This window comes from Hipposideros armiger, unplaced genomic scaffold, assembly GCF_001890085.2.
Source record: "Hipposideros armiger isolate ML-2016 unplaced genomic scaffold, ASM189008v1 scaffold_17, whole genome shotgun sequence".
Taxonomy (NCBI): domain Eukaryota; kingdom Metazoa; phylum Chordata; class Mammalia; order Chiroptera; family Hipposideridae; genus Hipposideros; species Hipposideros armiger.
In genome coordinates this window covers 5,699,465-5,724,708 of record NW_017731367.1, presented here as the reverse complement: position 1 = coordinate 5,724,708, position 25,244 = coordinate 5,699,465, and the positions used below count along the sequence as shown (strand labels likewise).

Sequence of the window (25,244 nt, the reverse complement as noted above, 5' to 3'; positions counted from 1 at the left end):
CTTCATTCTTTACATTAGACTTCCCTGTACTAATTACTGGGTGGTTTCTGTTGCTGGGCTGGACCCTGGCTAATCCATTGTATTCTTTTTTTTTTTTTTAAAGATTTTATTGGGGAATCAGGGGAAGGGGAACAGACAAGTTGCTGTCCTTTTGTTCTTCAGTCTAGTTGTGGAGGACGTTGCTTCACTGGCCCACGTTGGTATTATCATTGCACTCTTCCCAGGTGAGGCAGATTGGTCGCTGGCCTCTGGATGGCCACTCACGGTGGCTCTTGGCAGCTCACATTAGCTGCCGGCCACTTATGCTGGTTGCCAGCCACACAGGGTGGCTCATGGCAGCCCACTGCAGCAGGAGCTTCAGCCTACACCATCGCCGGCGATTCACGGCAGCCCAGCGCCAGGTCGAGCTGTTGTTCACCATCTTAGCTATAGAGGGCGCAGTGTCACTGGCCCTCATGTGGGATCCGAACCGGGGCCCTGCTGTTCAGAGCTGGCGTCCCAAGCCAATTCTTAACCAATGTGCCACTCGGCCGGCCCCACCATTGTATTCTTAAAACACTTAACATTCGTTCAGTAGAATTGCCAACGTAGAAATCTTTTGAAACCAATCATCGTAAGATTTTCTCTGACAAATATTAGGTAAACACAAAAACCACATCACTGTAGAGAGGTGCCACTTTCACGATCAATGTAGAGTAAGTTTCTGCGTAAAAACGGTGGTTTTGAATATGTAGCAGCGTATCCTGTGGGTACTGACATGAATGGATGGTTTAATCTACGGGATATTCAAGCAGCAGCAGCAGACCTGAACTGTACAACGTCCTTGGCACAAGGACGCTGGACTTCTCTCCTACCTAAGGAAACGCAGTCATGTGTATCCCAGATAGTCAATGCTAGGGGACGGGCCTCGTGACCTCAAGCACTACACTGGGGGCATTTTCTTAATTTTATATGCCTGATTCATGTCCCCTACACAGCATTCTCCAAGTGTCAACACTGCATATAGTTCTCTGGATGACGCTCCCTTGGTTTGTACATGCTCATATCCTGAAAAGTTGGCTTAACTTATTTGAAACACAGCATATGCAAAGAGTAACTAAACATCAGCAAGTAGCCAAACTTTCCCTACTTTCATCCTTGAAGGCGTCATAACTGTCTCTGCTTTGGTCTGTGACTTCTTTAGTTTACTTTTTATTCTAAGAGTGCTGATTCTCATAAGCACACTATTCTTATTTGCTGTGAACTTACCTTTATTTTAAACAGGGGAAAAAAATGAATTGACTCGATACGCTTAACAAATAAAAAGACCCCAAACATACAGAATAATTCATACGAAATAGTTAAATAAAGATCTTCTTTCTCGATGGGAGGAAATAAAAGCCAGATTGCTGAAGTCTTGTCATCTCTCATTTTTAATTTTTCTAACAGTACATTCTTTAAAAGAAGTTAACAACTTCAATTCCAAAGGTAAGGGTTAAATAATGCAAATGAAAAGCTGTCATTTTTCAGGAAGCTATTGCCTAATTCCCTGGAAAAAAGTATTCTTATGATTGAACGGATGCAAAAATCCCTTAGAAAAGCTTCAGTTGTTGCCTGTAAAGAGTCTTCTTAAGGCCACTTTTACTTCTGGACCATCCCCTTGTTTTCTAGTGAGAGAGTTCTGCTTGGTAATGGCTTGTGGTTCCACAGTGTTTTGTGTGTGAAAAGCGTAGACTAAGAGATACTACTGAAGTCGCTCAAATTGTAGGTTCTGCCATGAAAGGAAGTCCCGCCACTGTAACATTTTCCCTTATTTTCAGCAAGACACATGAAAAGAAAACTCAAGTCCCACTTTCATCTTTACTCGATGACCATTTTAAATGGCATTAAGAGGCCCAGTGTGCTTATCAGATGAGCTGCAGGTTCTGGGAGGCACCCGGCCCGGGTGGGGGGTCTGCAGAGGAGAGGCATCTGGAGGCTGCGGGGGCGCCCGCGGTGACGGCCAGGAAGCAGGCGGAACCCGGCGGTCACTGGGTGTCGTCTCAGATGCAGGGGAAGAGCAGCTCCCAACGGCAGCCTAGAAAGCCTGCGACACGATGCTCTCCACCACCAGCCAGGACCCCGTGTGCAGCTGGCGCTCACTGCTGGGACAACAGTGCGCTCCTGTTTGCTTTCATTTTTTCCAGACGCTTCACTAAGTGGCCGTTGCTCGCCTCCAGCTCCTCGGTTCTGTCCAGGGCAGAGCGAAGCTGGAACAAGGAGGAAAGGCAGCTTTGAGGGACCGGCTTTTCTCCAAACGTAACAGGATTGCCAAGGTTTCAGTCCTACCGAAAATGACAGTTATCACCTGGACCCGCTGAGGTCCTAGACATACGTCCTTACACACGTGTGAATACATATATTTCTTAATTAAAAAAGGCACAGGAGTCTGGCCTCATGAGTAACCTTCCTCCAAAACAACCAGACCCCAAACATGGCGCAGGCCTGGGGATCCTGCTGGGGCCACAAAGGGGAAGCAAAGCAAACACACAAACCAGAGCTGAGCCCAGAGCCGCTGACGGAGGGGGCCCCACAGCCCCAGGCGGCCAGGAGCAGGGCTCTGCAGCCAGAAGCCACAGCAGGAATGCCTGAGGGCAAGAGGCTCATGCCCAAGGGGGCCGGGGCGAAGAGCCTGGAGTCAGAATAGAGCCACATCCGCAGGGAGCTGCCTGGACCGAAGGCAGCAGGCAGGTGCCCTAAGGTGGGGGTACGTCAGCGATGCGGTTGTGGACTCACCACTGCAACAGAGCCTGCGGGTGTTTCCGGTCCCAAACCCTCAAGAAGGGTGCTTGGGGTCCCGGGACAGGTCAAACCCCACTGCCCTGCCCCTGACCAGCAGACACAGAGGCAGAAGCCGAAGCAAGCCCCCTTTGCAGGAAAGTTTTCCAAGTCAGGCATGCAGATAGTATTTCTACAAATTAAAGTCAAGCACAAGCTCACAAAACACCAAACACACAAAGGGACAAACCACTGGACTCAGCAGAAGCAACAAGCTATGGAATCAGAGGTGGAACACGGAACACACAACACTGTGCGGGAAATCTTTAAAGAAACAGGGTACAATTAAGAAAGAGCGCATGCATGACCATACAGCCAGAAACTATCAGGAACGAACACTTTAAAAAGAAAAACAAGGAGGTAAGCTGGAAGATCCAGGCAAATACCATACATCATGCCACAGAGAGAGGTGGGAGATGGGACCCACAGAGCATCAGCGTGGACGTGGCAACGGGAAGTTCTGATGGCCTCTGGCTGGAGTCCCCAAGTGAAAGTGGACAGACCAGGGGGAGGAATGACTTAAAGAGATCATCGTTGAGAATGTTCCAAAATTGATTTAGAGAAAACCCTTCACAGATCCAAGAAATGCAACACATCCCAAGCAAGATAGATAACAATAAACCCACAGTGACACATCAGAGTGAAACTGTAGTAAATCAAAGACAATTGCTGACGTCAGCACGGCCCAGGGGGGTTTTGGCCCAGTGGGGACAGCATCTGAGCCAGTGGCCCATTTCCCCGCGGTAACTCCCCTCTCTAGTCGTCCATCACTCATTCTTTTCCCAGAAAGAGCCTAGAACATTTACCTCTCTTTGGAGTTTCCTTTTTTCAGCCTTCAGTTCATCTTCTATTTTTTCTGCATTTTCAGCAGCCGATTTATAACGTGATACTTGACTCTCTAACCTTATTACCTACAAGGAAGAAACGACCATGTGTATAAACTGATTAGCCTGTTTTCTTTCTCCAGTTGCTTTACTATAGTTGAGATCAAAGGGTGTAATTTAATAAAATGGGAGAAGACACCATGCAAAGAATCATGACCTAGGCTTTCTGACGATTGTATCGGCTCTAGCCAGGCGAGCTATTTGTTCCTATTTTTTTAGCAAGCCGGTACTGACCCCTACTAGGGGCTTCTTTCGTCTCTGACCCTAGCCCAATGGTTCCCACAGTGCTGACACCCGTGCCACCATCTCTCCCCTTCGCGGGGTGATCCTGCCGGAAGATGGGCCAGTCTGAGCAGAGCGGTGCTCCACGGGGACTCCCTCTCCCCCAGTCTACTCTCTCCTGGGTGTGGGGTGGGGAAGCAGGTAGGGCGAGGCACTCAGACAGGAGGACCCAAAGGAGGCTTGGGGGTGGCACCCCACAGCCAGGGCCTGAGGACAAAGGGCAGCCGCGGCCTGCCGGAGACTTCCGTTCCGCTGAGATCAAGGCATCCTTCATAAAACCCATCCATCAATGCTGGGTGTGCTGGTCTCGCTTTTGTTTCTTTAAAAATTCCAGAAAGGGGCATCCCAGTTTCGGGTACCCCCTCTCATAAGAAAGCTGTACTTTTGCTTCAATAAAAGTCTTTGCTCCTCTAAAATAAATAAATAAATAGATTCCAGAAAGTTCCAGCCACATGTACCCACAGGAGGATAAGAGTCCCTGTTTTTATTTCTCCCTTTGGTTAGGACACAATTTGTCCCAAATTTGCCCTGCATGATAGAGGCACGCGTGCCCCAAATCTAGGACCCAGAGCAAGCCATCCTGGCTGGGGGAGACAAGGACGGTAACCCAGGCAACAGGACGTCCCCATAAGATGTGTTTTTTTAAATTAAATTAATTTTAAATATCATTTTAAAACACCACAAATTTTAACAAGTCCCTGGCTACATTACTTTCTACAAGTAAGCACTGTTTGTAAAGGATCAGTACAGCTTGTCCAACCCAAATCCCAGTAATGACCTTCCTTTCCCTACGTCCTCTCTTCATAGGACATAAATTGAGGACCATTTTTGGTTCTGAAAAGCTCTGCTTCTTCCTGTCCTCAGTCTGTCAGGACGAGTCCTAGCAAATAAAACTTCAGTTAATCACCCGTTTAGCTGACTACTGTTGCTTAAAAGTGTGCACGTACATTTTGTTCTAATGCAGTGATCTCTTGCTCAGACTTTGCAAGTTTAAATTTGAGGTCGCTGATCTGTCTGTTGGCATCCCCTGAAGGTTGAAAGAGAAGGAAAATCTGTTAAGCTCTGGGGCTTTTAAAATGTTCAAAACAAGACTTACTGGGAACCAAGCCCTTACTTTGTGAGTGGCTTATAAATATCTAAGTCCTGGCCTGTGTTTCCCCCCCCCCCCCCCCAGTCGCCTGAGCTGAGATAGGAGAGGGGCTCTCTCTCCATAAACCTGGGCTGGGAAAGTGTCCAGGTGAGAGACAGCACCTGTGAGCGGAGAAGACAAAAAAATGTCGGGGGAGGGGAAAGGGGGGAGAGAGACTCAAGTTTCCAGTTTCCTAGCCTTGAAAAATACCTTCCGATTTTCCCATACACTCAGCAGGTCAAAAGACAGGAACTGCTTTCCCGAACTGCTTTTCCGCAGCGCGTCACATGGTGGCATCTCGGGGCATGATCTGGGGCACCTGCTCTGTGTCTTAGGCTCACACACACACACATCCCTGCCCATCCTGCTCTGACCCATAGAGAACCATCTTTGGGATTCTGTACTCAAGGGCTTTTGGGGGATCTGGGGGGCACACCGGGCATTCCTCGCCACCACCATTTTTCTCCTCCTGCCCTGTGCAATGGAAACTGTGCCGGTCAAAGGCACCCCACACGAGGCTTGGCATTTACTTTGTAGATCCATCACGTGCACGTCTGTCCCGTTTTCTAAGACGCTGTCTTCAGGGCGCAGGCTATCCAGCTTGCCATTCTTCTGTCTGTCTTCCAGCTGCCCTTTGAGTTTCTTAACCTGAAAATGCCCACCGAGAAAGGGTATTAATCTCTCTGTGGTAAACGAGTCGGTGGGGGGGCGGGGGTTCACATAATTAAGCATGAGAGGAACGGAGTAAAAGGGATAGGGAGTCTCTCCCCTTCAATAAAGGAACCAACGCAAATCAGTTAACTTCTGCCAGTTAGTCCTCTTCTCAGAATATAATAGTATAATGGTTGAAAATGGAATTCTATTTACAGTATCAGGCACGAATTATTTTGTAATTCTGAGTGAAAAGTTATTTCTCAGGTTGAAATTCCTCTGGAATTCAGGAGGAGATTGTACATAAAAACGTTGAATGTTGGTCTAAGAGTTAGCAATCCAGGGTGCTATTAACCTCGGCTTTTATCACCAAGGAGCCACAGAGGGCCACCTGGAGCCTTCGAGGTACAGAAATACTGGAACTGAGTCCCCAACATAACCCGCTCGAGCTGTAGGCTTGTCACCTTCAGGGAGGTGGCCTCTAGGTAGCTTTCCTCTCTCGATGAGAGAGACAGGTATAGTTGGACTGGCAGTTAACAGCCACAACTGTAGAATTTTCTGGTGTGTAGCGGGGAGCTTCCCAACCCTTGTCCTGTGAACCTCCAATTTCTGCAGACTTGGTGGAAGGTCCCCCCACACCCCCGCCTGACACAGACACGCAGAGCGGAGCCCCAGGCACACACAAGCCATTGGTGCATGCTGCTTTAAGGAAACAAGTACAGAATTGCCATGGATACAGCTTTTTAAAAGATCTGGACGTTTAAAAGGAACGTCCAGAGATGTTTCCTATCATATTTAGTGCTCACATCATTGAGAGAGAAATAAAAGGAGTTGTAAAAATGTAAGGCAGATAGATACCTTTGATTAGGCTTATGAGGGAAAAGCAGAGAGAACATTTCCTTAGGAAGGGGTGGTGGGGTGATTTGATAACTGTCCCACATACAAAAAAGACCAAACAGGACAGATGTTTAGTATTGCTCGAGGTGAAAGAGGGCGATGAAGGTAAATCATGGTTAAAATAGCTTTGATCAACGATAAAAAAAACAAAAAACCCTGCCAGAAAGGGCTACAGATCAGTGAGATTACAAAATGGACTTTTATGGACCATGAGTAAGAGAAGTGGTATCTAGAACGACTCAAGTCATGCCCTGGCCTCTCAATGGGTAATCCAGGCCTTGTATGTAAATATGAATTCTAAGCAGCCATTCACGCGAGTGCACGTAATTCCATCCCACAGCCTTGAGTCTGAGACCTCGCCCCTCTAAACCTCCGGGACTTCAGACGTTCCACTGGACACAAGTGTTAGGAGAGCCAGTTGGCTTGACAGTTGTTTTCAGGCACGAAGCCTGTTAGGGGTTCTAGCGAAGCCAAAGGGAAGCGCGGGGAGGGTCACGGTTTCAGGTGGCCCGTTGGAGAGCTCGCCGAGTAATAAAAAGGTTGTTACCTGTTCCAGTAAGCATTCCCGTTCATCGACAAGCTTTTTCAACCTAATATCTAAAGACATCAGAAAGACACAGGTTTAGGTGAGTCTGCAGGCGGCACCTTTCAGCTGACTGCTAGACTGAAGGATGAGGCTTCAGGTTAGTGAAACTGATGATGAAGGGATTATACACGTACCACAGCGAATGAGGCCACACACAGGACGGGGGAGAAGTCAGCCGCAGGAGGGTGAGTTGGGTCAACCTCCCACACATGCGTGTGTCGTCAGGGGCACGTCCAGCTGCATGCAAACAGGCTAATCTTCTCATTGGGGTTAGCATGCAAGAGCGCTAGGGCCAAACCACACTGCAACACAAGATCTCAAGGCTTCATGGTTTAACATCATTAGCAAGGTACAAACACACCAGAAATCACCAGGAATTACCGCTGGCACTGTCATTAGCCAGGGCCTTCCGAGTGTGCCTCCCGGAAGCATTTCTCTCTCACTTCTCTCATAGACTCACCCATGTCAGTGTTGACTGTACGTTTGCGAATCAGTCTGCTGACAACACGTCTGCTAACCTACTTGTCAAGTGCTTTTATTGTTTTGAGGGAGACTGTAGTAATAGTTTAGGTTTCTGTCATTCCTCCCACCCCAGGCACGTCAGGATGTGGATACGCAAGCTTTGAGAAATCTCCCTAAACTCCTCCCTAAAAGGGGACTGAGGAACGCAACCTTCAGGGTACGGGGGGAACCAAGGCCTTGGAGGGGTGAGGGGTTTGGGCAAAATACTACACCCGTTTAGAGGAAAATCAGGGTGACGAGATGGTGACAGGGACGCCCCTGGGTGTTGAGCCTTTGCTCTGCACCAGGCACTGTTCTGGCAGCTTATACCATCGGCCTCCTTCACCCCATGAAGCTCTGCGGGTGGACACTGTCCTTCTGTCCTTCTATAGACGGACCTGATGCCCAGCACAATGAAGCAGCTCTCCGAAGGCCTCACAGCCCAGCCTCGGGCCCCACTGCTAACGACTTCACTATTTTTCCAGATCTAAACTCAGACCTCTGAGCTGGACCCGGACGCCTGGCCCGAGGCTCGTATTCCCACGGGGCCGGCGCTCTCACAGGGCACAGCTCTTGGTGAGCCATGTGGAATGGAAATAATTCCTATAAAAAGCACTCTTTTGTTTTCATTTAAAAAATCATGTACCCACATTCTAATCCAAGTTCCACGCTTTCCCTAGTCGTTTTTTTTAAACACCCTAAGTTGTTATTTTGGAAGGCATGATAACAAAATAAACCAAACCAGAAAACGTTAAGAAGGCAAATTCATGATCCTTTTGCATTCCATTTAAATTTATATACAAGTCACTTCTGACGTTCTTTCCTTCCCATAAACCCACCCAACATTGAAACAAAATTTTTTTGTAGTTATAAACCCAACTCTTTTACTCAATATCACTTTTCATTTCATCATATATAATATTCCCATACACAAAATCAATATATCAGAAAGTAGTCTTGAAGCTCATATATGTATTGTACAATTTGGTTATCTTTTTTCTATTAGAAGACTTCAAATACCCTAGATAGTGAGTAAAAAAATAAATGTTACAATGTAATAACAGTGCTAGCAAAAAAATAAAAAATAAGGATAATCTAACCTTTAGTCTCATGGTGAAAATATGAAAAACAGAGAAGTGGGAATTTTAAGGAAGAAAAATTTTAAAGCAGAATTCAAGAAGAAGATTAAAACTAAACAGTTTTAAGATAATGGAAATAATAAGCAAACTTATTTGATATGAAGAAAATGAGTACTGCTTTTTTTGTAGCTTTAAAAATCAAGACTAATTTGTTGCATGAATAATGCTACATCACTGATATACTTATTGTAACACAATGAGTATTGCAAGCCTATTGTTACCCTGTATTTACTGAGCAGCACTGCTCATCACTGGTTTATAACACCTCATTTATAAATAGACACAAACTATCCATTTAAAGACAGTGACTGCAGTGTTTGGAAACAAGGCATCTAAGAATATAAAGTCACAATGTCTCACATTAGGGTTTTCTTTTATACTGGGAAGTTAAAAGGAGGTGGCTTTTAACGACATTTTAGTAATATTGGTAAAGGATTACAGTTTCTAAAAATCTGGTTTTTATATATTAAATTCTCCAGTATGCATTTCAGAGACCTGGGAAGTGAGAAACGGAAAGCGGAGGCCTTCTAAGCAGCCGCTGGGGCAGCGGAACCAGCACTGGGAGTCTGTGTGTGTGTTCTGGTCTGTCTTTCTTTTGGCTTCTTGCTGTCACCTTACTTGCCCAGGGTAGAGCAGGGTGAAGCACAGCACCAACCAGTCATCAAACACTCACTCTTTTTAGTGCTATACTGGGGTGTGGTCCTCTCCACAAAAAATGCAGGTGCTAACCCCATTTTCAGAGCCCAACATGAGGCACAGTGAGGACACGTAGCTGGCTGATAATAATGTACTATCAGGAGAACCATTTTCATTCTCCGGGCCAATTTCAGCCATCATGAGCCTGAGGCAGCCTCTCGCCAGCGCAGTGGGGAGCCACCTCCTGCTGTGTTGCAAAGCTAATGAGGGGAACTGAGGTCTCCCAGGAAACCCACTAAGTGTGGTTTTCTCTCCACTCTTTCCTCGCCTTGCCTTGGTCTGCTTATTGTTCATATGGTCAGTGTTCCTCTTCCCTGGGGCCAGCCTCCCATGCCAGGACAGCACCTCTTTCCCGTAAAAGGCAAAACAGGCAGGATGCTAAGGACGATTCTCTTTTCTCCTGTTTACAGGGCCCAAGAGGTCTGTACAGATGGGAACTGTCTACGTCAGCCCCGCTGGCTTCAGTTCAGCTCAACAGCTGAAGCCACTCATGTCTAGAAAAATCTGTAAGTCTCTGATGTAAGAGGGGCAGTGGGTGGGGCGGAAGGGCTTTTCTCCTGCAAAGTTCTCCCTACACATGACCATCACGCGGCACAAGCACGCACGCTGAACGTAACACACACACAACACCCCTTTCTCTCCTTCCGGAGCCTGGACGTTTGGACGGAATCTGACCGTGGTATTCCCTTGTTTTGCTGGTCCTGGTGGCATGCGGTACAAGGCAGTTGGTCTCCTAGGACAGGAGTCTATCGGCAGAAAACAGGAACCCCAAACTGTCTAAACCCCCCGAAGGAGCGTTCTGGGAGGGTCCTGGTAACAGTGGAAAGAAAATGCCCAGGTCACCAGGCTTTCTGTCACCTGGAAATACTAAACATTATAGAAAAGTAGTCCATATCTCATTCCTAAAAACGCCTTTAAAACCTCTACTGCTTCCCAACCTTGTATATCCTAAAATAACAAGCCAGAATTCAAAATCTCAGTGGCCCTCCTCTATTCTCTACACACACTCCTAGTGATGTGCAATCATACGTATCATACGAAGGAAGATTCACTTTCTACAATGTGGTAGCCACGTCCTGGTTTGGGGCTGAGGAATACCCCAGCCTTTCGGCTGATAGTATCAGAGACCAGCGTTTTCCTCTGCTCTGTGCTACGGTGACACCTTAGCGGTCTGGGCGCCTCTGGGCCTGTGCTCGACAGGTAACCTTTGGAGTCTATTCTCAGTCGGAGTCTTTTGACACTGAAATCTTTCCAGACTGCCTCCTGTACCTCCACGCCTTCCTACACTTAATACACCTACAGTAACCATTTCTTGATAACGGAAAGGCCTTCAGTGCGAACCTCCATCACTGTGCTGGGCTTCAATGTCATCTCTGTTCCAATGAAGGCTTTTAGATCATCCAGCAACGACTCGGCTGTTCGGAATCCCTTCTCCTTCTCTGCTCACTTCCTACTTCGGAGCTGTCCCTTCCCCCTAGGAGCTGGGGGCTATCTGACTGCTCACTGGCACAGTGCCTCCCATTTACGAAGTGATGAAAAACGTTTATTAATGAAATACAATGAGTGAATAAGTGAGACTGCTGGCTGGCTGGCTGGAGGGATGGGGAGCGTATCCTTATGGGCTTCAGTGTGCTGTTGAGTAACATGGGAAAGAAAGGAAAGGCCTTAAAATGGTTTGCTGACCTCACCACTTAGTGCATTTGGCCCCAGAGGCCTTTAAAAGGAAGGACGAGGGCTGTTTCCCAGCGTGCACTGCAGCGTGAATGTAGCTTTGCCTGAGCTAAAACCCTACAAACCCCTTTGCAGTCCTTGGACTCGACCCTCTAGCAAGCCCAACGTTTTTCCATTTACGTGGCCCAGGTGGGCAGGATCTGTCGGTCCCGTTATCCTCCACCTTAGGGCACTTATGCAGAAACAGTCAATGTTGATTTGCCGTTTTCATCACCCAAACATTCTAAGTCCTGGCACGTGTAAGCAGAGCGATGGGATGGGGGTGTCTCTCAAGTGGGGCCCCTCCTCAGAACTGCAGATCACAGGACATGCTGTGGCAGAGGCCTCTGCAACCCTGCCAGGACGGCCTCATGCCAGTCTCGGTCCAGATGTCAGGAGAGAAGTTCGGGCAGCTTTGACAAAGGGCTTTAGGCGTGAGTCCCTCACAGAACCCCGACAGGGGTCAGGGACTCGGAAGTAAGATACTACTTTCAGGGTGACATTACACACACCAGTAGCCACCATCAGAATTCAAATCGCCCAAAGAGTGGAATCACAGGCTTGTAAAATTAGAAAATGTGTTTATTTCAACTGCATGGTAACACGTTTGCCCCACATTTCATTGAGGTTTTGGTCTCGTTTGCACTCAGTTACGTCTTGTAACAGTAAATTGAATTCATGTAATCTCAGGAAGTGTTGACAGCATTCAGAAGGCACGCCCCTTGTGACTTTCATATTTTACAATTCTCTTTTCATTTAACTTTACAATTGTTTTTCTCAAATGCCTCTTTATATAGAAAATACATATATTGGTCAGGAAGATCAGAACGGGAATTTTCCAATAGGAATATACTGAGAAACAACAGATGAAAATGTTTACGCCAAAATACCAAAAGCGATTCAACTATTTAAGATATCCTGTGAGAGGCTAAACAGTATCCTTTTGTGTTGTTCTTTTGACTCATGATTAGACAAAGAGAAGTAATTTTAAGGTTAAAAGTTAAATGTTAGAAATGATCCTCCCCACCCAAATACTGCCCAGGAAACGCAATTTCAACATACGTCTCTTCCAGAAAAAAAAAAAAATCTTTGTATAAAATCACTTTGGTACCTCATCAGCATGAAGTCAAATCTCCTACAAAATAAATGCAGGAATCAAAGTGTTGGCTGAGATAAAAGCTTGTATGAGATAAAGGGTGTGAGCTCTCCTGGTGCTTTAAGAGGTGTGGTGTCCCAGACAGGATGAATTATATGGTCCTAAGGTGCAAATCTCATCACTCAGTTTGGCTGTTGGTCTCCTTTTCAAACAAGATACCATGCAGGTTATAATGTCCATATCAAAATCAATTTTTTAAAAAAGTACAGCTATTTGAATGAGACATTATTTTAAATATCAATGATACCTATAATGTGGAAATCTCAGAATGCTATTTGGTCATTTCAGTGAGACACTGATATACTTGGTCAAGAATATCCATATTCGTATCAGCCTAAGAAAAATATTAAATATGTTTGATTTGAAGCAGGAATAGAAACAGTGTCCATTACTCTTTGATACGGCTGGGATGCTCTCAGTTAGAATTTACACTGATAACAAATGTGTCTTTCTAAGTTGGGTGATAACCTTAATATAAAGCTACAAGTAGCAGTCTGTAACTTAAAAGCAGGAGGTGATGTGGTGAGTGATTGTCCTACGGTGCGGCTGTATCGATCGATCCAGGGTGTTTCAGACATCTCAGCAGCCCAGATAGCCGAGTCTCACTGCGGGATTCACTGTGCAGGCCCAGCCCCTCTAACTCTGCCTGACGAGCCTCAGCTCACGACAAGGAGCAGTCTTCTTTGCTCTTACCCTTCCCATCTCTGCCTCTTGTCTCTTCTCTGCTCTAGGAATTGAAGTCTCCCAACTCACCTGCTGGTGCCAAGTCATCACTGTCTAGACTAATACTATCGACGTCCATTGAGGGCCTTCCGTTTCCTAGCAGGGCCCCGTGAGACACCTCCTCAGCCCCTGGCTCTGGGGGGCTGCCTGGAGTGGCACCCTCTTCTGCAGCACCCCCTTTTCTAACACCCTCGTCTACTCTGTCACCACCGGCACCGGTGCCTGCTGCTTGAACCGCAGTGCCTTCCAAAGGCAACGGTTCTCCCTCGGCTAGGACTGTCCCTGCCTCAGTGGTGACGTGGTTGTCTTCTCGGTCAAGTCTGCCATCTAACTCAATTTTAGGACTCCCTGGACAATTGATGTTTTCACTGCTTCCTGCTACAACGTTCTGCTTTGGAGCTTTAGGTGCCGTGTGCTGGGTTTCTGCACCTGACTTGCTGTCCGTCGATTTTACCTGCTCCTCCTCGCCTTGGTTCTGAAATGTTAACTCTTTTTCAACATCCGTAGGGGTCTCCACAGGTGCCGCTGACTTCTTCTTCTTGTTTTTCTTTTTCTTGCTTTTTGTCTTCTTGTGTGGAGAATCCGGTGCTTCTCCCTGTCGGTTTTTCTTTTCTTCACTGTGTTCTTTCCTACCTAGGGGTTCAGCCTGGGCATCTACTCCACTTGGACCTTTTGCCTCCTGAGCGCTGCTCTTGGCTGCTGGGCAAGAGGGAGTGGTTTGGACTTCTGTCCGGATTGGTTTGTCACCCCTTAATCCTCTTCCTGCACCCTCGTCTTTGGTGTTCTCCCCACCGACTCCTGTGCTCTGAACTGGGGCTTCCCCAGGCTCAGCCGCTTCCTGGTTGGCGAACTCCTTCTCTGAACCACGCCCTGGGCTTGGGTCCAACTCTCTGGCAACACCTGCCGTACATCTTTCATCACGACTCTCTGTGTCCCTGTTATGCCTTGGAGGACTTGGGGCCTCTGTGCCCACTTGCTCCCCCAATCCAGTTAGCTCTGCCTCCACCATGCCCTGTGAGGGGTTCCCACTTGGCTCCCCAGCGTCTGTGCTACCCACCCTCTCGACTTCAGATAATAGCAAAGGAGCAGATTTCTCATCTGGTTGTGTGCTAACCTCTCCCAAATTGGTTTTAAAATCTTGTTTTTCTTGTTCTGGTTCTTTTGCAGATTTTCCATCTTGGTTTTTGAACTCCAAGGCATTACAAGTGCCCTGCCCAATCCCAGGACCAGGGATCTCACTACCTGATTCACCCAAAGGTTTGGGTTGCTCAAGCGAAGCCCCACCTGGGGTGCTTATGACCTCATTTGACCCAACCTGCTCTGTATATTCAATGAAGGACGTGCTGGCTAGAATGTGGCTTTGAATCTGCTCCCCATTGGTAGCATTTGCTAAAGTTCCTAGAGACGGGGCACTGTCTTCAGAGGTTTTCTGGTCCTCACCATTGTCACCAGGATGGAACACCTCTGTGTCCACACAATCCTTTACTGGGTCCGCTTTGTGCTGTTCTTGCTCAGTATTCTGTAAGATTTCTCTTTTCCCCACATTCTCCACAATTTCATTTTTCACCTCCACTTCCTTGGCTCTTCCTAAAAGACCATTGAGAAAAGTGAAGGGACCCCATGATGCAGTGACCACTTAATATACATAACGTAAATACAAGTTCTCATTCCCACCAGGCCCCATTCCTCGAGAGACAGAGTCATCAAAGAGTCCCCCGGAACAAGCGCTGGCCAGCTCTGTGCCGCAAAGCAGCCATTGCATCGGCAAGTGTTCCACCAGCCAAGACCACGGCCACTACCTCGAAGGCAAGTGGCTACTGCTGCCATCTTGGGTGAACTGATTCTCAAGGTGAAGTTAAGTTTTAACACATAGAAAGAGCACTGGATCAGGCAGCCAAACAATCCAAAATGATAAATTTAAGAAGGACTTAAGGTCCGCGTGCCCATTGTCACTTCCAACGCATGTCTCGACAACCCATATGTTTTCAGCGGTAACACTGTACTGCGTCTCACACAGCCCCCAAAGCAGCTTTCACATTATTTTTGAAAGGATCATTCAGCTCATCTTAAGAAACTCAGCCTCAAGGTCAAGCTCAAGGAAGACACTTTTGCCACAACTCACTTGAGGTCAAAAGAAATCCACCGTCCACCTCAGTATCTACTGAGAAAGCAGCCCAGGCCCTAAATAACTTCACTCCATTCCCGAAGGGGAGTCCCAGCAGGAGGCAAACGCTTAAAATCAGGATGGCCACTTAATCAATTAATGATTTATCAATTAAAGAATTATGATAAAGAGCGTGTCGCTGTTTTGGAATGAAGCTGTATTTTAGATTCTTCAAGCAAACAAAACCCCAGAATATAAGATGCCAAGCTACTGAAAGTCAGTGCTTGGTAACGTTCTAGCCCAGTGGTCTCCACGGTGGGTTCACTTACCCCGGGGGATACGGGGAAAGTAAGGAGGGCTTCAACTTAGAGCTTATTTTGTCACACCTTTAAACATTTCTATTAGTGTGTGTTTTATCATGTATGTTTTATATTAATGAAATATTATACACATATAAATTAAAAATAAACACATATACTGGGAAGTTCCCACAGTTCTTTACTGATAGTGGTATGCTATCAAAACCCACTGGGAGACCACATACAAAACTGACATTTCTGGTTCTTTAAGTGTTTGTTTCACAACGGTTATCAAAGATTTACAAAATGTGTACTTGAACAAGAGCAGCACGGTAGAATTCCCAGCTGCTTCGGTAGCTAATATAAAGGCGTGATAGAAATTAATCAAGTTATCTTCTTTCAGCAACTTTTACACAATTGAAAGAGCTGTATTCTTTCAATGGTCATAAAGAGGCTGAGATACCCCCTGGGAAACAAGTCCTCAGAGGCTGGGCCCACAGCTTCCAGAAATAAAAAGAAGATGGAAGTTTCCAGGTGGAAATGAAAGTGACGGCCCGACCTTACTCTGGCCTCACTGTAAAAGCTGGGACACACTGGTGACCAGTGACCAGGGTGGCCTCCTATGCGGCTGCAACTTCTTCGGGCTGCACACCAGATTTTAAAGGTTTATCCCAGAGCAAATAATATGTCAAATGGTCATCAGTAAATCTTTGCAGATATTTGCGAATTGTATAAAATATTCCTACAATCTACTACAATTTATATTCTTTCAGTAGCAAAAAATGTGACTTACAAAGGAATGTCACCTCTGACAAAGGGGCAGACATATTCACTCTTGCTGGTCAGGGACACCCTTCACACTGACCACACTCGCTACCCAGCGCTGTCTGCCCATCTCAAGTGGTACCTTGAGAATGGCAACCAAGACGTCCTGTCACAGCCTCAACCTGCTGCCCACAGGCACCTCATACCCTCAGAACGCTTCCTGGTGTGTGGGACGTGCACTGCTGCTTTGCAAACATGATAAAGTAACTTACTCTCCAGCCTCTGCTACTCTGAGTTTTTGACAATTCTGTAACAGGATAAGTTAAAAAGCCATACTTGGCACAGATCCGAGGAAAACCAGATAGTGCTGTCAAAATTGTCACTTAGCTTTGAGGCTATTTTCCTTGCATTCACAGTCTCACTCGGTAGCTTTGAGAAGCATGAGAAAAGTACCCTTCAGCCATGTGTGGGAGCACTGAGCAGAGATGCACGCCAGACAACACACGTGGGTGATCGCATCGTTTGGCAAGGAAACGCTCATGAGGTGACAGGACAAATGGCATGCCGTGTGACTGTTAATCGATCAGTGATGATTACTCTAGTTTTAATAATGCATGGAGGGTGAATCAGTGCTGGTTGGAAGATGACAGGATCCAAAGGGAAACAAGGACTTACCTAGGGTCCCATCCCCGGTCGCCTTGAGGGCATTCAGCTCTTCTTTCGTCATCTTGGTGGGACCTTGGTATCCAACATTATTTAGAGTGTCTGGAGTCTCTCCATTGGTAGCTATTTCTGAATTTAGAATTATTCCATGTTTCTGGCAACAAAAACAGGCTCATTGTAATACTCGCTGAGTGATATTAGGTTAAAGTCTATTTTATTAATAATAATTTAAAAAGAAACTTCCTCTCCTGGAGTAGAGGAAAGTTCTACAGAGTCAAGAAGAGTTAGGCGCCACCCTCGTGAATATGCTATCAACACACACAGCCACACACACACACAGGGGACGTCTCCAGCAAGGGCTGCTTCCGTCCTAGGTGTCCCCATCCATGTCCCAATGTGTTGGTGACCAGGCACTTTCAACAGGTACCCTTTGTACCTGGAGGTGGTGGCCTGAGGCTGCCACAGAGTAGAGCATCAGGCAACTAACTGTAAAGTGACCTTGCCTTTTATAACCCTGGTTGCCTTCTTTAAAAAGAGACACAGACATAAAGAAAGGCGTATGTATTCCGTGTGGAATGAACGAGACTTTATGTTAAGGCAGGGCTTAAGAAGTGGCTAGAATGTTTGCTATATTGAAAAGAAATATAACTCATGCCCACTCCATAGTGACAAACTTTAAACAGCTGCAGTGCACAACTCCAGGGTCCCCGCTTACCACGGACGCGTGGCTCACTGCCCCCTGCTGCTCACAGCTCCTCCTCTTGTGCTTGGAACAGCCCCCAACACTGCACTCTCCGCCCTGAAGGTGGCGCTGTCAGGAAGCTGAGCTCTAAGCCCGTTCCCTCTGGCTCCCGGTTCTGGCCTTGGCCGCTGGATGTAAGCGGCTGACGCTGATATGTGTCCGCTGACTATCCAGGAATCTGCCCACCCAGAGCTCTGGCCCGCACTCCTGCCCACTGGTTTTTGTCCTTTACTCGGTGTCCAGCCAGCAGCCGAAGACCTTGACACGGCCCAGACAGGACACGGGGCTTTCCCACAAAGTCTAAACAGTGTGCTCCTCACCCATACCACTGTTCAGCTAGAGAAGTCCTTAAACTTGAGCCTTTACTACATAAGAAACAAAAACACTCTCTAACTTTGAGTAATGGCCTGAGAAACACTTTAGACAGTGGATCAAAACATTTTTGGAAATCGGACTTGCTTTCGAACTCAGAGAGGTGCCTGTTGAACATCGAAAGGCCACGGGCTGACTCCATGGAACCTGGGTTTACTTTACACGTTTCTTCTTCGGTGTCAGTTAACCGAAGATTTGAATTTATGATCACAACTAAAATCAGTGACACACACGCCAGTCCACACACACATTCATTCTTGAGAATCCCAGAATTTGCTGCTGTCACCAGGATGGTTTGTTTGTTTGTTTGTTTATCCGTTCTTTGGCTTCATACCTTTATCTCCTCTTTCAGCATGACTACTTCTTCTCTAAGATCATCTCGTTCACTCCTGATGGAATCAAAGAACTCTTTCTGCCTCTCTAATGCCTGAGTGAGTAGCAGAGCAAAGAGAGAAGGTTCGCACAGGTAAGCAGAGGACCTCAGAAGCAGAGCGGGGAGGAGGCGTCTACTACGTAAAACGCGGACCAGCAAAGCATTAGACACAATATGCTTAAAGATATAAACAAAACCAAGTGAAAAGCTCTTCACGGACTTCATGCCAGCCCAGAAATGCTCCTTGAAAGACAAGAACAACCCAAGGTACGGAGCTATTTCATTTGCATGATTCTAGCAGTTTCACAGCCTCCTTAGAGAATTAACAGGAGCCATGTGCCCATTTAAATGAGAGTAAATAAAGAATATGAAGGAATGCTGGGGAACCCCCAGGGGCAACTATCCGAGCAATGTAGACTATTTTGCTATGTCAATTCTTGGCATTTGTGGTCACAGACAAACACAGAGTGGTGTTACAGCAAACACTACACGTGCCCATGCGTGCACACTCGCCCATGCATGCACATACGTGCACATACGTGCACATGTGCCTATGCGTGCACATGCGCCCATGTGCACACGCGCCCATGTACACCCAATTCTAAGTGTGGGCGAGCACATCAGAGTGACGACCAGGGCAGCTTCACGATGTCAAAGCACGGATGAGCCTGAGGGCCTCTGGGGACCTCCATCAGAGCTACATGGCATAGGTCACTATGTTTTGGAAGCCATTGCCACTGTGGCGCATAGCAGTTACTTGAAGTGGGTTCCTTTCTTCCTACTCATCACTCCCCGATGCAGGGGGGCTGCCTCTTTTTTTCTTGTGGAGAGAGAGGGTGTGAGGCCTCCCTGGGGCGATTTCAAGGTGGGGTTCAGTGGGGCACAGCACAAGCCACCGGGCAGCTTCCTCCAATCCCTTTGAGATAAAGCCCAGGTGACACCGGGCAGGGAATTCCAAGAGGTCTGGGCCTCCACATGGTCACCCTGCCGGAGTGTCTCCCTCACTCTGGGGTCTCGGTCTGCCACTGCCCGCCCCCCCCACCCCAGGACAAGCAGCCTGGTGAATGCTGACAAATCAGTGTTTCCAGCAGAAGCCAACTTCCAATTCCGACTTAGCGTGAACTTGGGTGAGTGAGCGTGTTTGCTGCATACTTCCTGCACGTCATGCGTGGGGTGGCACGCACACTCATACAGGCACTTCTGCAAATCAAGGCTCCGAACGCAGCATTTGCTAAGCAGACTGCCCATGACTTTCCCGAGATTTGAGAGTCCTACCCCTATCTTTTTCTCTTTCCACTCTATTGTTTCCTGAAGATCAGAAATCTCCCTGATATAACTCGCCTGTTTCTGCTGTAGCTGTCGGATTTCCTGAAGAATAGGAACAGATAGGAAGAAAGCAGATAAAGAGTTAGACAGGAAGGAAACCCCAGCTAGACCTTCCGAGAACCCTGACAATCAATGGCCAACACACACTTGTGGAGGTGCCAGCACATTCTCTGTCACTAATCGAGTTCATTCTCAGCATCCCCATACTTTTTCTGGGTCCTTCTCCCCAGCTCCAAGAAGTATAGGAAGAAAACCCGCCTGGGTGAAATTCTTACTTAGAGGCACTGAAGTTCTGATCGAGTTAAAAAGTTAAAAATCAACCCTGTATGCGTTTCCTATTGCTGCTTTAACAAGCTACCATAAATTCAGTGGCTTAAAACAACATGAATATATTTGCCTACAGTTCTGGAGCTCAGAAGTCCAAAACGAGTCTTATGGGCTGAGATCAAGGTGTGGGCAGGCCTGAGTTCTTTTCCAGAGGCTCCAGGGGACAACGCATTTCTTCCCCCCTTTTAGCTTCTAGAGGCACCCACAGTCCTTGGCTCATGGTGGCTCCGACCTCTGCTTCCATCATTGTCACACCCCCTAGCTCTGCCTCTGACTTTTCTGACTCCCTTTTATAAGGACCCTGTGAAACATAAGGCCAAATCTCCAGAAGCAAACAAAACCACCAAAGAATGAGACTCTTCACCAATGAAAGAAACTGGACTCCTTAAGCAGGGCGTGGAGGGGTAGCCTAAGCCCTCCATTTTCAAGTAGGCCAGTATCGTGAGTAATGAACCAACAAAATGCAAATTAACAAAAGAAAGAGAAAGCGGGGAAGTCACCTACCTCGAGCATTTCCTCTCTCTGCCTCAGGGCCGCTTTCACTTCAGCAAACTGGAACTGCAGGAGGCTGTGGGCATGCTTTTCCCTTTCAAACTCCTAGGAGGGAGGGAGAACCAGTCACGTTGCAGTGGGAGCGCGGCTTTCGTCACTCTAGTTCCAATTGCCGTGATTTACATTTGCCGTGCAACAAGTAACCCGTCACCACGTCATCGCAATTTTTAAGGCCTTTGTAACAACATGAACCATTTCTCTGGACTTTCTAGAAGATGCCCCAGTGATTTACGGCAAAATGAACGGAGGAGCTGACGGAAGTGACAGAGCTTCCCTGGTGCGCTCGGTAAGTGATGCCCCAGGAAGGTGTTGAAGGCCCGAGGAGGCAGCTTTGCAAAGGACTTATAATAAAATTACCCCCTATTCTGAAATATGACAAAGAGTACTCTTTGGGATAAAATGGGGGGTAAATACGTCTGTTTGGCAAGCTCATCACATTAACAGTGGGGAGCCCACTCTGTGCTCCAGGAGCAAAACAGAAAAAGTGAGGAAGCAAAGTGCTTGGCAGCACCCAGTGCCCCCCACGGCCCCTCCTCTCTCTGAGACCCTGCTCAGAGACCGGGCAACACGGCCTTTCTGATATCTCAGAGACCGGGCAACACGGCCTTTCTGATATCCTGCTTGGCTCAGTCACAGCAGCACAGTCCCTAACGATGGTTTGGTACCCAACTAACTGCCGGCAGCTTAGGGGACAGCAGGGTTCACCTCCCTGGATCCGTGAGCTGGGTGACTTGAGAAGGAATTTGACCTTAGCTTCTGCTTGCCCACTCTCTGAAGCCTGGTCCTCTCCTAGCTGTGACAAGGCCCTTCCTGTTGGGTTTTGCTTGGCCTGTGGTCTCCAGCTTGGGGCAACTTTCCAGGATCACCCACCTTCTCTGGAACTAGATCTGGGGGTCCCTGGTCTACTTGCTGATGCCTCCACGAGGACATACTAGGAGCATCTGGAGTGTGTGATAGTCCCCTCCCGCCCCGCTGAGCCTCAGAGCACGCTCTCTGCCCCTCTGCTCCCGCATGAAGTCGGTTTCATGGAAAGCTCCTCCTTTCTTTCCAAGTTCAGCTGTCAGGAACGTCCTGGATGGAATTCCCCTTCAGCTTCTAATTTAATTCTACAGCCATCAGGGAGGAGGCCTCAGAGCTGGTTCCAGGACCTGATTTTAACTCTTGGGATTTAGAGCACATAGCTTTTTTTTTTTTTTTTAAAGATAATGATACGAATTAAATTTTCTGTTTATCTCATCAACTCTGAAAAATTGGACAATAGTCTAGGGTTTGATAAACCAAGTAATTCCCCAAAATACGAAAATCAAGTATTCCTTGCTCTGTATGTCGCAGAGAATATCTAAGCCCAGCCTTTATCAGACGGGTCTGCTTTCATTCATCTGAACCTGTGCTCATGCTTTACGCTGATATCAACAATTCATTCCAGTGCTTCTTAATGAAAGCCCCCCCAAAACTCTATCCTCTTCTGAGCTTACGGAAAGTATTTGATTCTTAAATGGATTAATTGTGCTTTTCCCCCATCGGCAGAAAATAAATGAACATAACTTTCTTAAAATCTCTGATATTGGCAATTGACTATTTTTCTATGGCGTTAAGAGATAACAAAATCAAAACCAGGAAACGTATACTAATAGGAAAACCCTGAAAAGCGCAATCATGCCTGATTCAAGCACATTGGTTCTTCCGTAGGCATGGTTTTTTCATGGTTATGATTTTACCTTACATGCAAAACACAGATGTCCTAGTAAAATCGCCTCTAGTTTACATGTTTACAAATTTGCGTATCAATATTTAAAGTTCTTCAGCAAAAAGCACGATATGCTTCTTTTCAGATATTTGGGCTTCCTGGACAAATGGAGAATCACTGTTTAAACACACACACACACACACACACACACACACAGGAAAACACAAAGCTCCATCTTTATGGAATCCGAAAACACACACTCACCGTATATACATACACCATATACATGTTTATATACATATTCTACCACTCTTGCACATAGCATATGTGTGCATCTTACCACTGTTAACATACACTCTATATTAAGCCCTCATACTATCCAACGTGTACTACATGCATTTCTTTTCTAGCACTCTTAGCTAAACCGTTTACAGGTACGTGTATATTCCGCCCGCTTCGCCAGCTGGCGCTCACTTTGGTTTTCTCCTCGTACTGTCTCCTGGACTCAGCCAGCTGTTCTTCAAGCTCCAGCAGCGTGTCCTTCAGGGTGTCGACCTGGTACATGAAGTTTGTCTTTTCATTGTCCAGCTGAGCGTTGGAGACCATGGCCTTCTTGTACTTCTCCTCAACCTCTGCGAGCGAGTCCTGCGGAAACCAGGTCATAGTTTTGAAATTGTAGTAAGAAAATGAAAACAAAGGTTAGCTCCACATTCTTAAAAACAAAAAAAAACCTCAGCCTTAAATTCAGACTTGGTTTCTGAGAGCCAATGAATCAAAATAGGAAACACCTGGCAGTTTCAACGCACATGATGCCCCCCCACCCCCACCCCAGTCCTTTTCAATCTGATCAAATTCTCATCCCTCAGAAAATTAGTTATTAGCTGCGTCTAGGGACGAAAACAGTTTACGGAGTCACGAGGACAAGGGAGACACCTGGATGGAAAGGGTTCTGGTCACAGAGCAGAGTCCTGACTCCATGATTCAGTAGCCGGCTGCAGTGGGCTGGGCTGTTCAACAGGTTTCTGACGTCATCACTCAAGATACGTGACCAGAACTGGGGACGGAGCCAGCACGTGACCACTGGGAGTACCAAACCCTGCCACAAGCTGCCGATGACCCCTGCCCGAGCGTAGGAACCAGGAAAGGATTAAGTGGCATTTCAGATTTTCAACCCATAGGGAAAGTAAACATGGTACGCAGGCCTCACTGGGTGAAAAGACGAAGGTCGTTCCTTTGAAAGGGCAGCCCAGGGAAAGACAGAGGCTTGCAAGATACGCACGGCCCTCACGTGGCTCCCACCCTTGCAGGTCAGGAACAGAGGGAACATAGCAGCGTCTAGATCCCCAAACAGATCGGGGGGAGGCATTCCAGAAAAGAGCGCAGCGTCCCCAGGTATCAACCACCCACAGCTAAAGAGGGTGGGCGCTGCTTGGTCAGGCGTCTCGGGTGCTACCAGGAGGCTTCATAGACCAGTGCTGGTCTCACCTGCACTTACAAACCAGGGCAGCGATTTAGGGGGGGCCAGTGATTCCTGGGCTGCTGCACTGGCTCCCTTTTCATATGACTTGAAAGCCAGAGTCATAATTTCCCTGTGTTTTCAAAAGAAGTGATAAATATGAAAGTGATCAATCAAGTCCTGTGATTTGTCACCTCCTCTGTTGGGTGCCCCTGTGATACTGAAGTCACAGGATGTTTCAGGGACGCTGGGCAGCTGGAAAGGAAGCAACAGGCTTGCCGTCTACTGCTAGATCCATGGTCGGCCATAAGCTGCCCAGTGAAGACAGGGGACGCAGCCCCTCACTATTCACCTTACCTTCAAGGAATAAGGCAACTAAATTTCCTAGCTGGCACAACGCAGTAATTCCACATCTTATGAGTGGTGTGTATTTATTCAAATAAATCCGAGACGATGCACAGACACCGTATGTTACAGTATGCAAATAATTCGGATGTTTCCGAAGCACGGCAATGAGGGCTGTGCTATTGGTAGACATCAGCTACTTTGAGAAGCAAACGCAGTGAAGCATTGGGTGTGTGTAACCACTACGGAAAGCGAAGAAATCCAAAAACCGTTCCTCAAGTGTATGGCGCATTCCTGTGAGGGACAGAGGAACTGGTTTGCAGCCGGGGGAGGGAGGGTGAGGACGGGACGTGCATCAGGAAATGTGTTAGCAGCTTCCACTGAGGAGGTGCAGAGTTTGGTCTTGGCCCAAAAGCTGCGCCGGGGAAACGAAGCATGCACACACCATGCTAGCCAGCACCCCTGCCACCCGCAGTCCTCGGACCGTCTGGGGCCCCTTTAGAGTAAGCACGTGGTTTGCGTGTCTTCCCTGGGGTTGTGCTAGGATAAGTCGGGTTAGTACGTGAGCCCACACTTCTGCACACTGGTACCTTCATCTCTTTCAGACCCTGCATGTATCTGCCTTCTACATCCTGAATCTGGTCCTTTATCTCATTAAGTTCCTGGGGAAATGGCAAAAAAGGCACGTGAGGTCAGGGGGAAAAGTGACAAGACCACAAGGACAGAGGCGAGTCTCTAAGCCTTCTGACTCCTGGGCAACTTCCCTTGGGGGGGGGGGGTGGCAGTCCGAGCAGCGAGTTTCTTCCTATTTTCTTAAGGATTAAAGGAAAAGAAAGGAAATGTCCACACGGCAAAGATTAAAATGTAGGCGTTTCTCATATGAAAATTTCCCACAATTTTATAAAATTTAGGTGTATCTCACGATACAGTTTTGCACAGTTTTACGAAACAGGCAAAAGAGTTGAAAACAGAACAAGTTACGCGACTTGTATCTCAGCTCATTCAAGCTCTTTGAGCTCCCACTCTGTCTCGATACAGTAAGGTCCTGAAGACAGAGACGAACCATGCTGTGTCCTGCATGCC

General features: G+C 47.2%; 1 protein-coding gene across 7 annotated transcripts in view; it reads right to left on the bottom strand.

Moving 5' to 3' along the window:
• Positions 1-1,389: 1,389 nt before the first annotated feature.
• LRRFIP1 (LRR binding FLII interacting protein 1) overlaps positions 1,390-25,244 on the bottom strand; it is a 79,401-nt gene continuing 55,546 nt past the window's right edge. For 3 of the 7 annotated variants that reach the window (XM_019629321.1, XM_019629329.1, XM_019629355.1), the window contains 11 exons: positions 24,752-24,823; positions 22,835-23,005; positions 20,626-20,718; positions 19,744-19,836; positions 18,430-18,522; positions 16,994-17,135; positions 7,187-7,236; positions 5,622-5,739; positions 4,910-4,989; positions 3,603-3,707; positions 1,390-2,228 (listed from right to left, as the gene is read on the bottom strand). In XM_019629321.1, the coding sequence (XP_019484866.1) occupies positions 2,118-2,228; positions 3,603-3,707; positions 4,910-4,989; positions 5,622-5,739; positions 7,187-7,236; positions 16,994-17,135; positions 18,430-18,522; positions 19,744-19,836; positions 20,626-20,718; positions 22,835-23,005; positions 24,752-24,823 (1,128 nt within the window). In that variant the 3' untranslated portion in view covers positions 1,390-2,117. Of the gene's footprint in view, positions 2,304-3,602; positions 3,708-4,909; positions 4,990-5,621; positions 5,740-7,186; positions 7,237-11,835; positions 14,738-16,993; positions 17,136-18,429; positions 18,523-19,743; positions 19,837-20,625; positions 20,719-22,834; positions 23,006-24,751; positions 24,824-25,244 lie in introns of those variants that run through there. The other 4 variants (XM_019629340.1, XM_019629347.1, XM_019629334.1 and 1 more) reach the window with 3 other exon arrangements.